At 38.6% G+C, this 15,861-nt stretch overlaps 2 protein-coding genes across 3 annotated transcripts in view; one reads left to right on the top strand and one right to left on the bottom strand.

The window, feature by feature from the left end:
• Positions 1-4,150: 4,150 nt before the first annotated feature.
• Positions 4,151-11,680, bottom strand: shox2 (shox homeobox 2). Of its 2 annotated transcripts, none has more exons than XM_058799580.1 (6): positions 11,457-11,680; positions 9,308-10,033; positions 8,060-8,268; positions 6,209-6,266; positions 5,802-5,890; positions 4,151-5,435 (listed from the first exon to the last, which is right to left on the bottom strand). In XM_058799580.1, the coding sequence occupies exons 2-6, from the start codon at positions 9,555-9,557 to the stop codon at positions 5,142-5,144; spliced, it is 900 nt and encodes a 299-aa protein (XP_058655563.1). In that variant the 5' UTR covers positions 9,558-10,033; positions 11,457-11,680; the 3' UTR covers positions 4,151-5,141. The 2 variants fall into 2 exon arrangements, with proteins under 2 accessions (XP_058655563.1, XP_058655564.1); XM_058799581.1 differs by having other exon boundaries at positions 4,151-5,399.
• Positions 11,681-11,823: 143 nt separating this feature from the next.
• rsrc1 (arginine/serine-rich coiled-coil 1) overlaps positions 11,824-15,861 on the top strand; it is a 144,472-nt gene continuing 140,434 nt past the window's right edge. The window contains exons 1-2 of the mRNA XM_058799579.1: positions 11,824-11,972; positions 12,679-12,853. Of these exons, the coding sequence (XP_058655562.1) occupies positions 12,684-12,853 (170 nt within the window). The 5' untranslated portion in view covers positions 11,824-11,972; positions 12,679-12,683. The remainder of the gene's footprint in view (positions 11,973-12,678; positions 12,854-15,861) is intronic.

The following is a 15,861-nucleotide window of genomic DNA, read 5'->3' as shown; positions in this document are numbered from 1 at the left end:
TGGAGAGAGTAAACTTACAGTATTACTATCACAAGGGTAAATACGCTTTATGTCTTTTGTGATTTTCACTTTGCGGGGATGAAATGCCTCGGTTTTGTCTTCCCCTCAGGGCCGGTTAATTGTTGTTATTGAGTTGCGTTAGTGCCAGCTGCAACAGGAATTACATCAAAAATAAATAAATGCTCATAGTCCGTAAAAGATTTGCCGGTCCGTCCGCACTACCTAAACAGGATGCCGAACAACAATTCTTCACTTTGTTTGACTTCATTTAGTATTGTGCAGCTTTCTTCCCAACAGATAGATTGAATTGCTGCGAGTGTTGCCGTTTTTCCCAGCCTTTATAAAACAGGCCTTTATTTGGTCAGTCCCATTGTTTTCATCTTGACTGAGCGCCATTGGGGGCCGGCTCAAATTATAAACATTGGTTACGAAGTACAGGCACACTGCTCGTAGGATAAATCCAAGCAATAGGCTGCTTTAATTGGTGTATTTGAGCAAGTTTTAGGCAGGTTTCTGTCTCACTTTCGCTCCATTTCGCACCTTTGAAGTCTGTCTTTCATCTCCTTGCTCTCCCCTGATGTTGCTTGTCTTGTGTCTGATGATGTGCACACATTTCTCTTTCGCGGCACTTAATATATAACAAAGGCAAACCTTTAGAGAGCTACCTTATCTTTGTGTTCTCTCGCTCTCCTCACCTCCTTTCAAGACCGCTTCAGAGTTTGATTCAACATTCATTGACATTTTCTCAAACACACTACCTCTCTCCGTCTCTCTTATGGGCACGGAGACATATTTAATATGTCATCTTCAGTGGAGACGGCGAACTTTCCATGCTTCAGATTTAACAATAAAACAACTTAAGTGCAGATATGGTGCTTCTGTAATGGGCAGAAGCACTGTTGGCCTGCTCGGCTGTATGATAAAAGCCGAAAGCCTGAAGACTGTTCAGCATTAACTGTCTGGCAAGTTGTACAGTGGTAAATTTAGCAACAGGTCATGAAGCTCAGATATACAGCATCGAGAGCTCAAGGGATGAGCCTGACCCTCAAAATGCTGCTTTACTGCTCTTATCGTCAATGCAGGGTTAACTGCTTGAAGTTTACAGGGGTTCAAATGGCTCTCAGTAGCATTTCTAGGCTGGGATACATTTTGTGTGAACCTCCCACTCCGGTGAGTCACACTTGTGCATCTTAAAAATCATTGCAGAACGCAGAGAGAAGAGGGAACGAGATGAAGGAGAGGAAGACGTACTGTAGGAATGTGGAGCCGGTGTGAAGCCTGTTGACTGAAGAGAGTGTGGGAAAAAAATGATTGCTCTCTCCATCATTAATCTGAAAAGTACTTCAGTGCTGCCGTCCCGTTGTCTCCTTGAGTACTTGTAGATTGATAAGGCTTAACACTGAGAGAAAAAGTGGACTATCCATTGCTCTCCAAATGTAAATTTGACATGACACTATATCCTTGGGTCAAAGAATCATTGAATCTCTTAAAAGCACGGTAAGGTATTGTAATTGGGCTGTTCGCATTATTACAGCACTGGAAAACAGTAATTACAATAAAGGAACAGTGTCATTCTCTGAATTTCTGTGGTGAAACTGGCCATTAAATGACTGTGATTAGCAGTGTTGTGCTGACTAGCTGTGACTATAATCTCTTGTATTTTTTACAGATTGACTGTGATAGTGTGATTTCCGCAGGCAGAATAAATGATGCTGCTTCCTGGTTTTTGCTGTTGTTGTTTTTGGTGGTCACTTTTGTAATGTTTTGGGTTTATCTTTTCATATGAAAATTAATTGTTTGTTGTCACTATTGCCATGTTTTGTGTGACGAGTGTCGAAGCCTATGTGCTTTCAACACTGTCAATCTAAAGAAAGAAAGATGCACTTATATTTTTAAAAGCATATTTAAACTGTTGTGGAGGACTTGATGGTCAACATTTTATAACATCATTTGTTCTCCAAATTTAGCATCAACAAATGGATTCGCTTGAAATACTTTGCACAAACTGGAAGAGACTTTACCACTTGAATCCCCAACCAAACTGAACACTAACCTCTATAATCGTTAAACAAACATTTTCAATAAAACATCAGCATTAAATAGAACCAAATCTCTTTTGCCATCATGCATCTGCAACACACAACACAGTAGAGTTTTGTGTGTGTTGCTTTGGAGCAAAGCCATGCTCTTGCCATTGTTAGCACATTCTCTAACAATTGAGCCAGAGGAAAAGTCATGTTAAACTCTTCCGATAAGTCCCTGTGCTTGCCCAAGCATACCAAATTAAATTTTTCATGTAGTTGTTAATGGGTTTTTCCCTATTGTGGGATCCTACAAAGAAAGGAAATCTCCTTATTTTTGTTATTATAAAGTAATTTATGGCGTTATGAGAGAAAGCAACCTGATTTGTCTGCAAAATTCTGAAAACAGCATTCTATTTAAAAATAAATAAATACATTGATTTGAACCTAAAATCATTTGACCCCCATCGGTTCTTTAACCTCCATCTCACCCCAGAAGTTCAGTGTTAGTCCTCTAGTCACACACATTTTACATTCCCTTGCTGTAAATTCTGCAATAAACATTCAAGCAGCTGGAAGAATTCATATCGTAATATAATAACATACACTCTTAAAAATAAAGGTGCTTCACGATGCCACAGAAGAACCTTTTTGTCTAAATGGTTCCATAAAGAACCTTTAACATCTGAAGAACCTTTCTGTTTCACAAAAGCTTCTTTGTGGCGAAAGAAGGTTCTCCAGATTATAAAAATGTAAGAAAGAGATGGTTCTTTGTGGAAGCAAAAATGGTTCTTCTGTGGCATTGCTGTGAAGAACCTTTTAAGCACCTTTATTTTTAAGAGTGTAGGCCTATACTGTATTTTCAGAATAGCTTGCTATTGTAATTTATTGTGTTAAAAACTGCTATTTGTTAAAGTGCAGTTTGCAGTCGAGGTCTCTAATTTGTCAGATCACTTTTCTATGTCTAGTCCAAGGTCATACTGTTTACCGGAGTGACTCTCACTTAGCCTACTCAGAAAATTGAAGAAAAAGTATATGTTTATATCCAAAGCGCAGTGTCCAAATCTGCTGGTAAATTTATCCGATTTGGGGTGAATCGCTCGTTTTTAATACCCACCTTTCGTCCTCTGTACAGCAATCCCTCATTCACAAGTTTGTCTCAACTAGGCATAAGAGAAATCAATAATTCAATAGCACTGGCGTCCGAGTCCAGCCGAGAGCTGGATACACAAGCCCTCTTTATACCGCGCCTTTGTTAAAGCAGTATTAATTAATAGGCCAAAACATTGTACTTTGTATCCAGACAGTAATCTGACCAGACAGGTTATTCGCGATAGGAGATGCCATTTGGTATTTATCAGATTCCCAAGAGAACCGCTTCAGATCTCGATAGGCGGGCTGATGAAGCTTCAGAAGAATGCAAGCGATGCACCATATTATATATATATATATATATATATATATAGGTTATAGGATATATATAGGCCCATATATAATTACGATTACGTATTCCGTAAATATTGTTAATAAATATTTTTATTCTTGTTTATTTATTTCAAACAAAATGAACAAAAATATTTCATATGAAAACATTTATTCCATTTTTTTCTTTTTCCTAAAGTGTTATTTTGAATTTTCAGTGCAGAAGAAGCGCTTGCTGTGAAGCTCAGTCCCAGCGGCAGTCTCCATATGTTTCAAACATCCAGAGCTGAAAGAGGTCCGTGTGATTTTACGATAAGCGTTTTCCCCAATAAATAAATATGTATTTACGTTATCATATATATGATTGATTTTTGGCAACACGTTATAATAACATTCACTTATAATAAAAACAATCGTTGTATAAAGCCTAATGCGTAACATACACAACAGAATCATCCAAACAAAACAGAAACGAGTCGACGTTTGATTAAGCCTATTCACATTGTATAATTTCAGACATTAAATTATAAGACACCGCAATTCTAAAATAATAAAGTGCACATGAAGGATTCTGTTTAAACGCTCCCATCACATGCACCTATTTACCAAAAAGAAAAAAATCAGTAATAGGCCTACGAACTACGTATACCATGACACAGATGCTACAGTCTTTTTTTACATTTATTTTATGAATCGAAAACACGGTGTTGAGGTGAGCTCAGTTTTCACAGTCATGATAAAATCATAGATATCATAAAAATGAGTGCCCGCAGTCGATGTCCTTTTATAACCCTTATAAAACATGAACATTACATTTAGATTCACATGGTTGTACAAGAGATGAAGGAACAAGAACGAAAAGAAAGAGCAAAGAAAATCCAGAGTGCTCCCACAATGCCTCGATGAAGCATGAAACAACCAAAAAAAAAATTTCTTTTTTTTTTCTTTTTTTCTTTTTGTCGTTATTAACATAGGTATTTTACACGTGCCCGTACCATATCAATATTAGTGTGTTACCTGAATTTGATTTTTACACCGAGAATAAAAGCCTGATGTGTGTTAATATGAATTGGGCATCTGACGGACACTCTCCATTGAATAATCACCCGATATGGATTATATTCACAATACACTCATTAATAGGCAAATGAATGATCATCGTTTCGTTTAATGCTCATTTATTTTGTTTCAGAACTCAAAGAGCATAAACTTTAACTTAAATCGTGTTTTATCCGTGAGGACAGAAACGCATGTTTAACACTGGAGTTTTCATGTTTGGCAACAAAAGTGATTTCTGTAATATTTCACAAATATCCACAGAGAAACTTTGTTTCAAATAAAACGAGGCCAGCCTCTTTATTTTCATTAATTACTAATAAAGCAGAAATGTTCGCGTTGTCACACAAACAGCCGAACAATCGTCCCAGCTGCTTTATATCATTATATTCAGATTCAGCTTCTTGTCTTCTGCAAAAGTTCACTAAAAGTTCAACTTTGTTTTATTTTCTCGTAGTTCATTCATTCTCGTAGTTTTGTAGCTGTCCCTCCATCCGCGAAAAGATCCACGTAAAGTTTGTCCACTTCACAGTTTGTGTTCTTATAAATAGCCTATCCTTTTCTCTCGCGTGTCCTTCATAGGAAAACATAAATAATGTGTTTGTTTTTCTGCTTCAGCTTCGCGCTCGGTGCTCGGTGACGTCACAGCCCCAGCGCCGCCGCGTGTTTTTTCGCCTTCAGTCTCAGATCCGCGATGCTCGAGTTTTTGTTGGTGGTTTTTGCCGCCGCTGCCGCCGCCACCACCGAAGCTGCCGAGGCGGATTCCGCCGCGAGCGTCGCCAGGGGCAAACCGAACGGCGGGGCGGGAAACATCATGTAGGGCGCATGCGCCGCCAGGTGCGAGTGCAGGTGATGGTGCGCGTGGGCCACGGCGCTGTCCAGCTGCAGCTGCGCCTGCACCTGAAAGGAGAAGGGCGGCACGTTGCAATGACTATCCTATGGACGCACGGGTGGGAAGAGAGGGGGAGAAACACATTAACTTAAGAGAGACTATATGCAGAGCCGTTACTGGGCACTGGATCAATTGCATTTATCATCATAGCTAAATAAAAAAAATTAAAAATTAAAAAAATGCATTCGGACACCTGCATCCCGCTGTGCTTGCAACTATATGCCCCCCCTGAATATGATTCAAATCCATGGGGCATGCACAAAAAAATCACCATGCAATAGCCTAACAGTTCTATTCTTCGTCAAAATGTCTCACTTATATCACTGCAATAACAAAAGGAGGGAAATCTGAGCGTGGAATCATAGAAATAGTTGTGAAAGTCTGTAGGATGCCTCTGCATTGTAACTTGCCTGCTGGAATGGCATGCGCAGAGCTCCCACGTTGACATATGGAGCGACACGACACGCTTCAAACTGACTCGCCGCTCCGATGAGAACTCCTGGAAAAAACATGTTGACATTGAGTTTTTATGTGTGTGACACTGCATGAATTACTATTGCATTTCTGCACATTAAAAGATAAAATGAACTTGGATACATAGTTTATCATAATAGCTAAAATATTTTTATTCTGTAGGCATGTTGTAAATGTCCCGTCTACAAATATCCGATGATTTATCAACAAAAACAATAAGGTTTTAATAATGCAGAAAACAAAAATAAATGCAACAGCTAACATAATATAGCAATTCCTAATTCATATAGCATATAGTTTGTAAAACATTAAATTGCATGTGAAGCGATTGAATCCAACGCACCTTTATGTAACTGATTTTCCTGCTTTCTGCATTTGGCCCGTCGGTTCTGAAACCAAACCTGAAAACACAAGACATTGATTGACAGCTGTTGGTGAGGGCATGTGTAAATCCTCCCAAAATGACAACAGTCTCAGCAAAACTATGCATCCCTGAGGACCTCTAAAATATTCATAACGCTTAACCGCACATTTTAATTATTATATCTCTATAACGAGCGGCGAATTGACGTAAAAAGCGGCCAACTATAACCACGAAGCAAACAGATTTGTTAAAATGTTAAACAAACGGAAAGAAACGAAATCTTCATATCATGCACCTGAAAAAGTGCACTAATATATCGTCTTTCTGCAATGGTTTAATCTATCCGGGGATTAGAGTCCCAGAAGAAGCAAAGTGATCCTCTGATAGCAAATACCCAGCATGGGACTATATGCCTGGACTTCAATAGCAGGCTAAAATCGAGACATTAATTGCTTATATCAGAGAGAAAGTTAGAGTTATATTTCTCTGCCATATCGCCTATGTAATGGGCATTGGAGATTTGGAAATGATTGTGTCTCGTGCATCTGTTTTGAATCGCGCATAGTTCCAGTGCACTGTTTATTCATTTTGATTCAGCCTAACGACGAGCGAGCGAGCTGCATTTGCATGATATTTCTGCTGTAAGTGAAAGTGGAAACACGATAATAAATATATGATAATAAATCCCGATACGTTATGACTTTATCCGGTAAAACGGCAGTGTAGTCTTTGAGCCAGCGGTGTGGCCTTGTCTGTGAATACTGAATATGAAAAGAGCATCAGATCTTTATTTGGGTAAAAATGATAGATAATTTATGTAAATCCGCAGGCCTTGCTTGGGACAATGCCCTTTGGTAAGATCCCAAAGAGAGACGATGGTTTAACTTTTTCCAGGGAGGTCTTTTGAGCCCATTTTTTTTAAAAGGACCAATGTATTCAAAGAGTGAATTTTATATCCCCAACCCAAGGAATGAATAGATAAAAGAGAATGAAATAAGATATTGTTTTTTTCTCTCTTCTGATCAATCACACCAGAGCCAATGTCTATGTTGAATGTCATTATTCGGCTCAGTCGCTCGTCTCTTGTTACACATATATTGAGCCTTATTATGTTTCTGTGCAGATGGTCTTCCCCATCCTAAAAAGCACACTACAGATGTTGCCTGCAGGCCAATGCGCACAAATCAGGGAATAATTTTTGTTCGTTGTTTTGTTCATTGTCGCTCAGCGGCGTTGATTTAAGCAGCTTAATATCACGGTTTTTTTTTTCACCCGACAATATCATTCAACACATAAGCTGATATCTAATTTTATTTACCACGCCATGAATGTAAACAGGCTATGCACATATAACACTAATAATAGCAACGTTAATCTGTGCTGTACACTTTGTGTTTAGCAGTGCTATAGGCTAATTGGCCAGAACAACAATATAGGAGTTGTATAGGCCTACCTATATTACTCTTTTTATTAATCGATTTTATTTCAAATACATTTACATTTTTAATCTATTTAGGAATTATTTCGGAGACTCTGCATTGCTAATCTTAATGTGCCAATAGTTTAATGAACTGTTGGCCTGCCTATGATACGCGTCTATATTGCACGTAACAGAACAAGTTGCCTAATAATAGCACGTTAATTATATATGCAGTCAGCTAAATATATAGCCTAACTAATGAATTATTTTGCACTTCTTATACAATTGCATGCAGCCTCTTACGTTCAACATTGCATTAATCGAAAGTGTTTCTCCTCTCGCAAGGGAAACCACAATGCACACTGCATCCATTGCACAGCACACATGTAGACAGCACATGCATGCCTGACCTGTACCCTGGCCTCCGACAGCCCGAGTCTCTGGCTCAGCTCCTCTCTCATAAAGGCGTCTGGATAGTGCGTTTCATCGAACAGTCTCTCCAGCTCATTCAGCTGCTCAAGGGTAAAGTTAGTCCGACTCCTTCTCTGCTTGATTTTAGTCTGTGTCTCATCCTCCAGCGGCTTACAATCCTCTTTGCGTTCTTTCATATCTGTGTTACCTGAAAACGGAGCAGAAAACACGAATGAACGCTTCATCAGTGATGAGAAAGGAGGGCAGTGTGTGCCCACTGATGTCGGTCACGGATGTTTTGTCCTACACCGAGCTCTTTAATTATTTACACACTATACATATGCATGGAGAGTCTCTCTGAACCGGATGCTTAGGAATATTATCCTATTGTACGTGAAATTAACAACCTGGCAAAACGGCTCGATGTTACGAAAATGAAATCAATAAAGACAACAATTAACGCAGCTGAATGAAAATCCCTGCTGTCAAAATAATTAACCTGTATTAAAAACAATAGCCTGTATGTTAGATGTTTAGTGCTTCTAAAGGAAAAATAACAGGCAGGCTATACGTCTAATCGAAATGGTCAGCAGTTCACATTATTATTATTATTATTATGACTGTTATTAATATTATGGATGTTGTTCTCGTGATATTATTTTAAATCTCAGACTTCAAATGGGCTAATTGAAATAGGCCACCTAGGCCTTCAGCGTTTTTATTTTTTATTTTTAATGATTTATAATACATTTGATTTACATTTTCATTTTTTTTTCTTTTTCTGTTAATAGCCTATAAAGCCCTTCATGTACATCTACCTGCGGGTACAGCCTACATATTTTATTTATATAGATGGTTATCTCATGGATAATCGAAATCTTTCAAACGTCTTAACCTCTGGCTAGAAGTTTCACAACTATTTATATTTTTTACATAACAAATATATAGACCCACATGCAACTACTATCCTACAAAAATAGCCTCAATGTTACAGCGCTCGATTTTATCACTTAACTTTTGATTGATTCTTTTGTTTTCAGACTGCTTCATAACAGCGATGACTGTCAAATTATTATAGTGTGATTATTACGTTTCGTGCAACCTGAACGAAATTAACGTGACTTTAAAATAGCGGAGAAGTTGTAAAACTTAAATTATGGACAGTAAATAGGCCTCTGAAGAAGACACAGCGTGATGAAATCATTTTCGCAAATATACCGGGTTAGAAAAGCGAAGGCAACACTCACCGTCTGTAAGTTTGGGACTGATCGAGTCTCTGGTTCTCTCTGAGGCGAGCATGTCCGCTTCTCTGGCCGGCGATGAGCGCACGCCGCTCCGCGTGATGCTGTTCACCTCCTCGCGAACCGGTTCCACCGACAGACTCTCCCTGTTTCTCACCGAGCCGGTCTCCAGCACCTCCCGGTACGTGACCACTTCCTTCTTTTCCTTCACTTTCTGATCAAAAGATTTGGAGACAAACGCGGTAAGTTCTTCCATCACTGCGCCCAAGAAGAAAAAAAATGCAATCTTCTCTTTAGATCCTCAGCAGTCTACCATAACACATCAACATCGGCCTGAATGCGAGATGATGTGACGAGATCTTTGACAATTCCTCTTGTTGCGGAGTGTGCGGACTTGCTGCCGATTCACTATTGAAGTCACACTATTTATACTTGGCGAAGCGTCTGCCCCTTGATCCGCGCTCCTCACCACGAGCCCCCTTCCCATAGAGGCGGGCTGGGATGGGGTTGGGATGGGTGGGGGAACCTTATCTGTCCTTCAGATCCACATCACCCTTCCATGCTTGCTATTGGCCAAGATTGACAAGAGGAGCAAATTAATGTCATTAAGCTAGACTGGTTAGAGTTTGGAAACACCAGGGATCGTGATGATGATGATGATGATGGTGATGCTGGGATGAGGCCAAAACTATACTGAAAAGGGCATCTTATTCCGCCACTGTTTGATCTGAGCTGGAAAACGAGAGAGCGTGATAGAGATAACGAGAAGAGCAAAGAGAAGGGCGAAAAGAAAAATATGCACTTTGTGATCATGGAAGTGACACATGCAGTAACAACATCGTTAAGAATTTCATTTTCAATTCTTTTGTAGGCGAGAAATAAAAACTGAATCCTCACAGAAAATAGCTGTAAGGCTTGTTTTATTGCGGGCTAATTAGGCTATTTAACCTTCTTAAACAATCTGTTTTTTTATTTTATTTTGTGTGTGTGTGTGTGTGTGTGTTACAGTAGCTTATATATTTATTAGAGAGTGAGAATGTGTTTTCCATAAGTATGACGTCTTGTTATGAATTTAACGAGAATATGAAGAATCGAATCTAAATCAAAACTACCAATTTGAACAATTTAGTCTGCATCTCTGCAAAGTGCATCTATTACACACTCTTGGTATCTGGGCAGCAGATATTACAACAGCCGTAAAACATAGCGTCGTAGAGCTTAGTAGTAAAGCATTAATAAAATAACACTTGCTGTTTATACGGTTGTTATTTTCTGACAGCATGGAATAAATATTCACTATTTTAAAAATCCCGTTTAATTAATATTTCAGCACTCAGAGGACAACTGTTTCCATTATTAGCAACAGCTGCCTAATGACTTGCAACATTAAAAAAATTAAAAATAAAAATAAAATCTTGAGATTCTGTGCTGTTTTATTGCTATTTAATTACACAAACTTAGTAAAATTATTGCATATTTGCATAATATGGTTAATTAGCCGTCATACTAAATAAGTGCATTTGGGCATCAAGAGCGAATTAAAAAAAAACTAAATAAATAATAAAAATGAACAGAACCAAGCAAGAATATTAGCTCGGCGGTAAATGACATAAGCTACAAAAAGACGTCTTCTATTGATAAATGACAGCACACTTTCTCATCATCTCACCGTTAATAATTACATCACAATGAAATATTTATCTTATATGTCCCTCTTAAATTTATGTAAACACATTCTTCAAGCATACACGCATTTATTATACGAAACGCTGCAAAAAAAGAAAAAAAAAAGAAAAAAGTATATATATATATGTTCTAAGAGCTAAGCATTTCACCCATCTCATACACGAAGATAATAATAATAATAATAATAATAATCGTACAAAAAGAGTATTGGATTTTTTCTTAAATAGCCTATTCAAAACATCAAAGGGTGCAGCACTTGTACATCATGTAGACTAATCTGTTGGCTTGTAGATGAAGTAAAACTATCACAATATTTTGAAGATTAGGCATATCTTTGAATCTTTACTTTGATGTGAGCATTTCGTGTTTTTTTTTCTTCCTCAAAAAAAGACTACGGAATTATTAAAACTTCAGTTTTACTTTTAGAAAAACATTTTGTGTAACTTAAGTAGGCTAGTCGAAGTTTTACCTTCAACATTTGAGACAGATCGTATTCAGGCTACCTTCACATTTTCATTTCCCCCCAAATGTAGTGTATGTCTCTATATGCAGCCTATCTCATAGACAGCTCAATAAAAAAAATTTTTTTCTTTCAAAATAGACAGAACTGCCTTGTCCATAATAGGGTACATTCCGACCAAAAATATGAAATATGATCTCAAAATCGCTTAAAACCTATTTCACTCAGCCTGCGATCAACACTTAAAACAAAAACACAATCCAAGTTTTTAGAATCAAAACAGATCTTGTGATCAAATGACGACCTCGTCGCTGAGAAATGCATGAACTGATATAAATGTATTGCACGCTTATCTTGCGCGAGCACGAGAAGAGGCTGAAAGCGACTGCAGATCGTGTTTGATTAGTAACGCCTGCTGCTCGCCTCGATCAGCTCCGAATCTGTTACTTCTGTCTGTTCAGCGGCTCATGGCGCTGTTCTATGAGTTACTGTTGTGACACAATAGGAGTGTGTATCGTTATCTAGGTAAGAGTGTGAATATAGACATAAATATCAATCTTTTTTACATATAAACGTCAAAATGAGTTAGCGGACGCGCTGTTTATTTATTACGTAACGTGTGTTAGAGGAAGCGCTTGGAAATGTTGATGAAATCGTGCTAGTAAGACTGACAACATTCGGTGTTGAAATGTTTAATAGACTTTATAGTCGCAAATTTCATATTTAAGTTACCTTTCCACGCTTCCATGTTCCATATTCTTCTCCTTCTTGAATTAAGGCACTTTATCTGTAAACATTGGAGGTGTCCTTATATTGGCTGTCAGGATGTGTATTTAGTATTTAGCATAGCCTCAGCCCATATAAACTAGTTATTATTAGTATTTGCCTAAACATATGTGCTTTCCGCGTTTTTAACACATCATTTCTAGATTTATGCAAATAAATAGACATGACTTTTATGTTCTGCCGCATTCTTTTCCGTTTGTGTTACTTTGTAGCAGATCTCAAACTAGAGAAAGCAAGAATGTCATGTTAAATTAAACGGGTGCTTTCATTTTCTTTCCGAACTGGGTGTCCACAGCTTAATGATATTTAATGTACATCCTTATTAGGCATGTGTGGCTTGAGCTATTGAATCAGCATGCATGAGTAACATTTCTGATCTCTGACAAGCTATATTGGTTACTACAGTCAATGCCTTTTTTGCTTTGCATCTTTCCATTTGACCCAGTGAACATGGGCCGTCACTCGTCAGAGAGCGAGGACAACAGTCGAAGCAGGAGGAAGAGGAGAGCGAGAGGCCGTTCCTCCTCCTCCAGCTCCTCAGGCAGCAGAGTGACCGGCCGCAGCAAGCCCTCCAGGAGACGAACACGCTCCAGAGACCGAAACAGAGCCGCAGACAGGAGGTAGACACTGAAGAATGAAATAAAAAAAGTTTGCCCCTGTAATCTTTCATCAAAATGTAATAACGTGCTCTTCCTCGGAAACAATTTTCTTGTTTGACTGACATCACAAGCCCTCTTATTTCTCACCCCTCCCTGCCAAGCAGCTGTCATATACAAGTTCTGAAACAGTTATTCAGTTCACATCCCTATGTCAAAGGCAGTTGCTCGGCTGGCACATTGAGCCCAGAAGGAATGCACACTTGGTTACCAAAAAAAAAAAAAAAGTCAATGGCATTGAAATTGATGTCACCATGAGAATTTGCACAGTTGCAAGCCCTCATTATCAGTACCAGTGTATATCAAACCTCTTTGCTCCAGAGAGGGTTTCTGCATGTCTTAAAAGTCTTAATTCACATTTTCACAAATGAAGACCTCAAAAAGTCTTAAATCAGGGCAGGAAATCTTTGATTTATGAAGTCGAGGCATTAAATGTTGCATGCACTGCAAAAAATGGATATCTTCTTCAGTATTTTTGTCTTGTTTTCCAGTACACATATCTAAACATCCTTAAATCAAGACAGACTGAACACATGTGACGTCTTGTTTTCTGAGAAACTGGACAAAATGAAGTGAGCGGAGAATAAAAAAAAAAAAAAAAAAATATATATATATATATATATATATATATATATACACAGTGGGGCAAAAAAGTATTTAGTCAGCCACCAATTGTGCAAGTTCTCCCACTTAAAAAGATGAGAGAGGCCTGTAATTGTCATCATAGGTATTCCTCAACTATGAGAGACAAAATGAGAAAACAAAATCCAGAAAATCACATTGTAGGATTTTTAAAGCATTTATTTGCAAATTATGGTGGAAAATAAGTATTTGGTCAATAACAAAATTTCATCTCAATACTTTGTTATATACCCTTTGTTGGCAATGACAGAGGTCAAACGTTTTCTGTAAGTCTTCACAAGGTTTTCACACACTGTTGCTGGTATTTTGGCCCATTCCTCCATGCAGATCTCCTCTAGAGCAGTAATGTTTTGGGGCTGTCGCTGGGCAACACGGACTCCACAGATTTTCGATGGGGTTGAGATCTGGAGACTGGCTGGGCCACTACAGGACCTTGAAATGCTTCTTACGAAGCCACTCCTTCGTTGCCCGGGCGGTGTGTTTGGGATCATTGTCATGCTGAAAGACCCAGCCACGTTTCATCTTCAATGCCCTTGCTGATGGAAGGAGGTTTTCACTCAAAATCTCACGATACATGGCCCCATTCATTCTTTCGTTTACACGGATCAGTCGTCCTGGTCCCTTTGCAGAAAAACAGCCCCAAAGCGTGATGTTTCCACCCCCATGCTTCACAGTAGGTACGGTGTTCTTTGGATGCAACTCAGCATTCTTTCTCCTCCAAACACGACAAGTTGAGTTTTTACCAAAAAGTTATATTTTGGTTTCATCTGACCATATGACATTCTCCCAATCCTCTTCTGGATCATCCAAATGCTCTCTAGCAAACTTCAGACGGGCCGGACATGTACTGGCTTAAGCAGGGGGACACGTCTGGCGCTGCAGGATTTGAGTCCCTGGCGGCGCAGTGTGTTACTGATGGTAGCCTTTGTTACTTTGGTCCCAGCTCTCTGCAGGTCATTCACTAGGTCCCCCCGTGTGGTTCTGGGATTTTTGCTCACAGTTCTTGTGATCATTTTGACCCCACGGGTGAGATCTTCGTGGAGCCCCAGATCAAGGGAGATTATCAGTGGTCTTGTATGTCTTCCATTTTCTAATAATTGCTCCCACAGTTGATTTCTTCACACCAAGCTGCTTACCTATTGCAGATTCAGTCTTCCCAGCCTGGTGCAGGTCTACAATTTTGTTTCTGGTGTCCTTTGACAGCTCTTTGGTCTTGGCCATGGTGGAGTTTGGAGTTGGACTGTTTGAGGTTGTGGACAGGTGTCTTTTATACTGATAACGAGTTCAAACAGATGCCATTAATACAGGTAACGAGTGGAGGACAGAGGAGCCTCTTAAAGAAGAAGTTACAGGTCTGTGAGAGCCAGAAATCTTGCTTGTTTGTAGGTGACCAAATACTTATTTTACCGAGGAATTTACCAATTAATTCTTTAAAAATCCTACAATGTGATTTTCTGGATTTTTTCCCCTCATTTTGTCTCTCATAGTTGAGGAATACCTATGATGAAAATTACAGGCCTCTCTCATCTTTTTAAGTGGGAGAACTTGCACAATTGGTGGCTGACTAAATACTTTTTTGCCCCACTGTATATATATATATATATATATATATACATATATATCTATGTGTATGTGTGTGTTTTCCATTTAAATTAAATGTATTTTTCTGACCTCATTGTCAGAAATGTGCTTGTTTTAATCATAAAATCACTTTTTGATAATTTTTTCGTAAAATAAGACTTTATGGGGGGAATTAATTAAAAAGTAATAGAGGTCTGCTGGAAGTTGTATTTCCAAACTTTGCAAGATTTAGAGAACATATTGACATTGTGAATTTATTCCTTAAATTTCTTTACAATAAGGTGTCGTTCATTAAGACTAGTTAATCTATTAGTTAACATTAATGAACAATGGACACTTCATTTATTACACTATTAGTTAATAAAAATACAGTCGTTCATTGTTTATGTAAATTCACAGTGCATTAACTTTTTGGGCTCAAATTTACCTTCAAGAAGCTGTACATTTGGAAAAAACCTTGTACATGTGAGGTCAAAAACAAGTCAATATCTCGCTGTTTAGGGCGACATTACATCACCGAAGTCACTCAATTTAGTGATCGTGTCATTTTGACCACAGCTTGACTGCTGGATGCCAAACATTCTCCACTGACTCTTGCATTCATTCCCTGAACATGCTGCTCCAAACAGACACGTGCAGTTTGTTGAAGCCAGACGTTGCTTTATGCAGTCACTTAGCACTGTCTGCCTGACTTCAATTATTCATGACGCTTGCTCAGTTGCCATTATTTGTGATGGGAAATAGTTTCT

Source organism: Onychostoma macrolepis, chromosome 15, assembly GCF_012432095.1.
Source record: "Onychostoma macrolepis isolate SWU-2019 chromosome 15, ASM1243209v1, whole genome shotgun sequence".
NCBI classification, from domain to species: Eukaryota; Metazoa; Chordata; class Actinopteri; order Cypriniformes; family Cyprinidae; genus Onychostoma; species Onychostoma macrolepis.
Note: the sequence above shows the minus strand (reverse complement) of the source record. Positions and strands in the feature narration are given on the sequence as shown.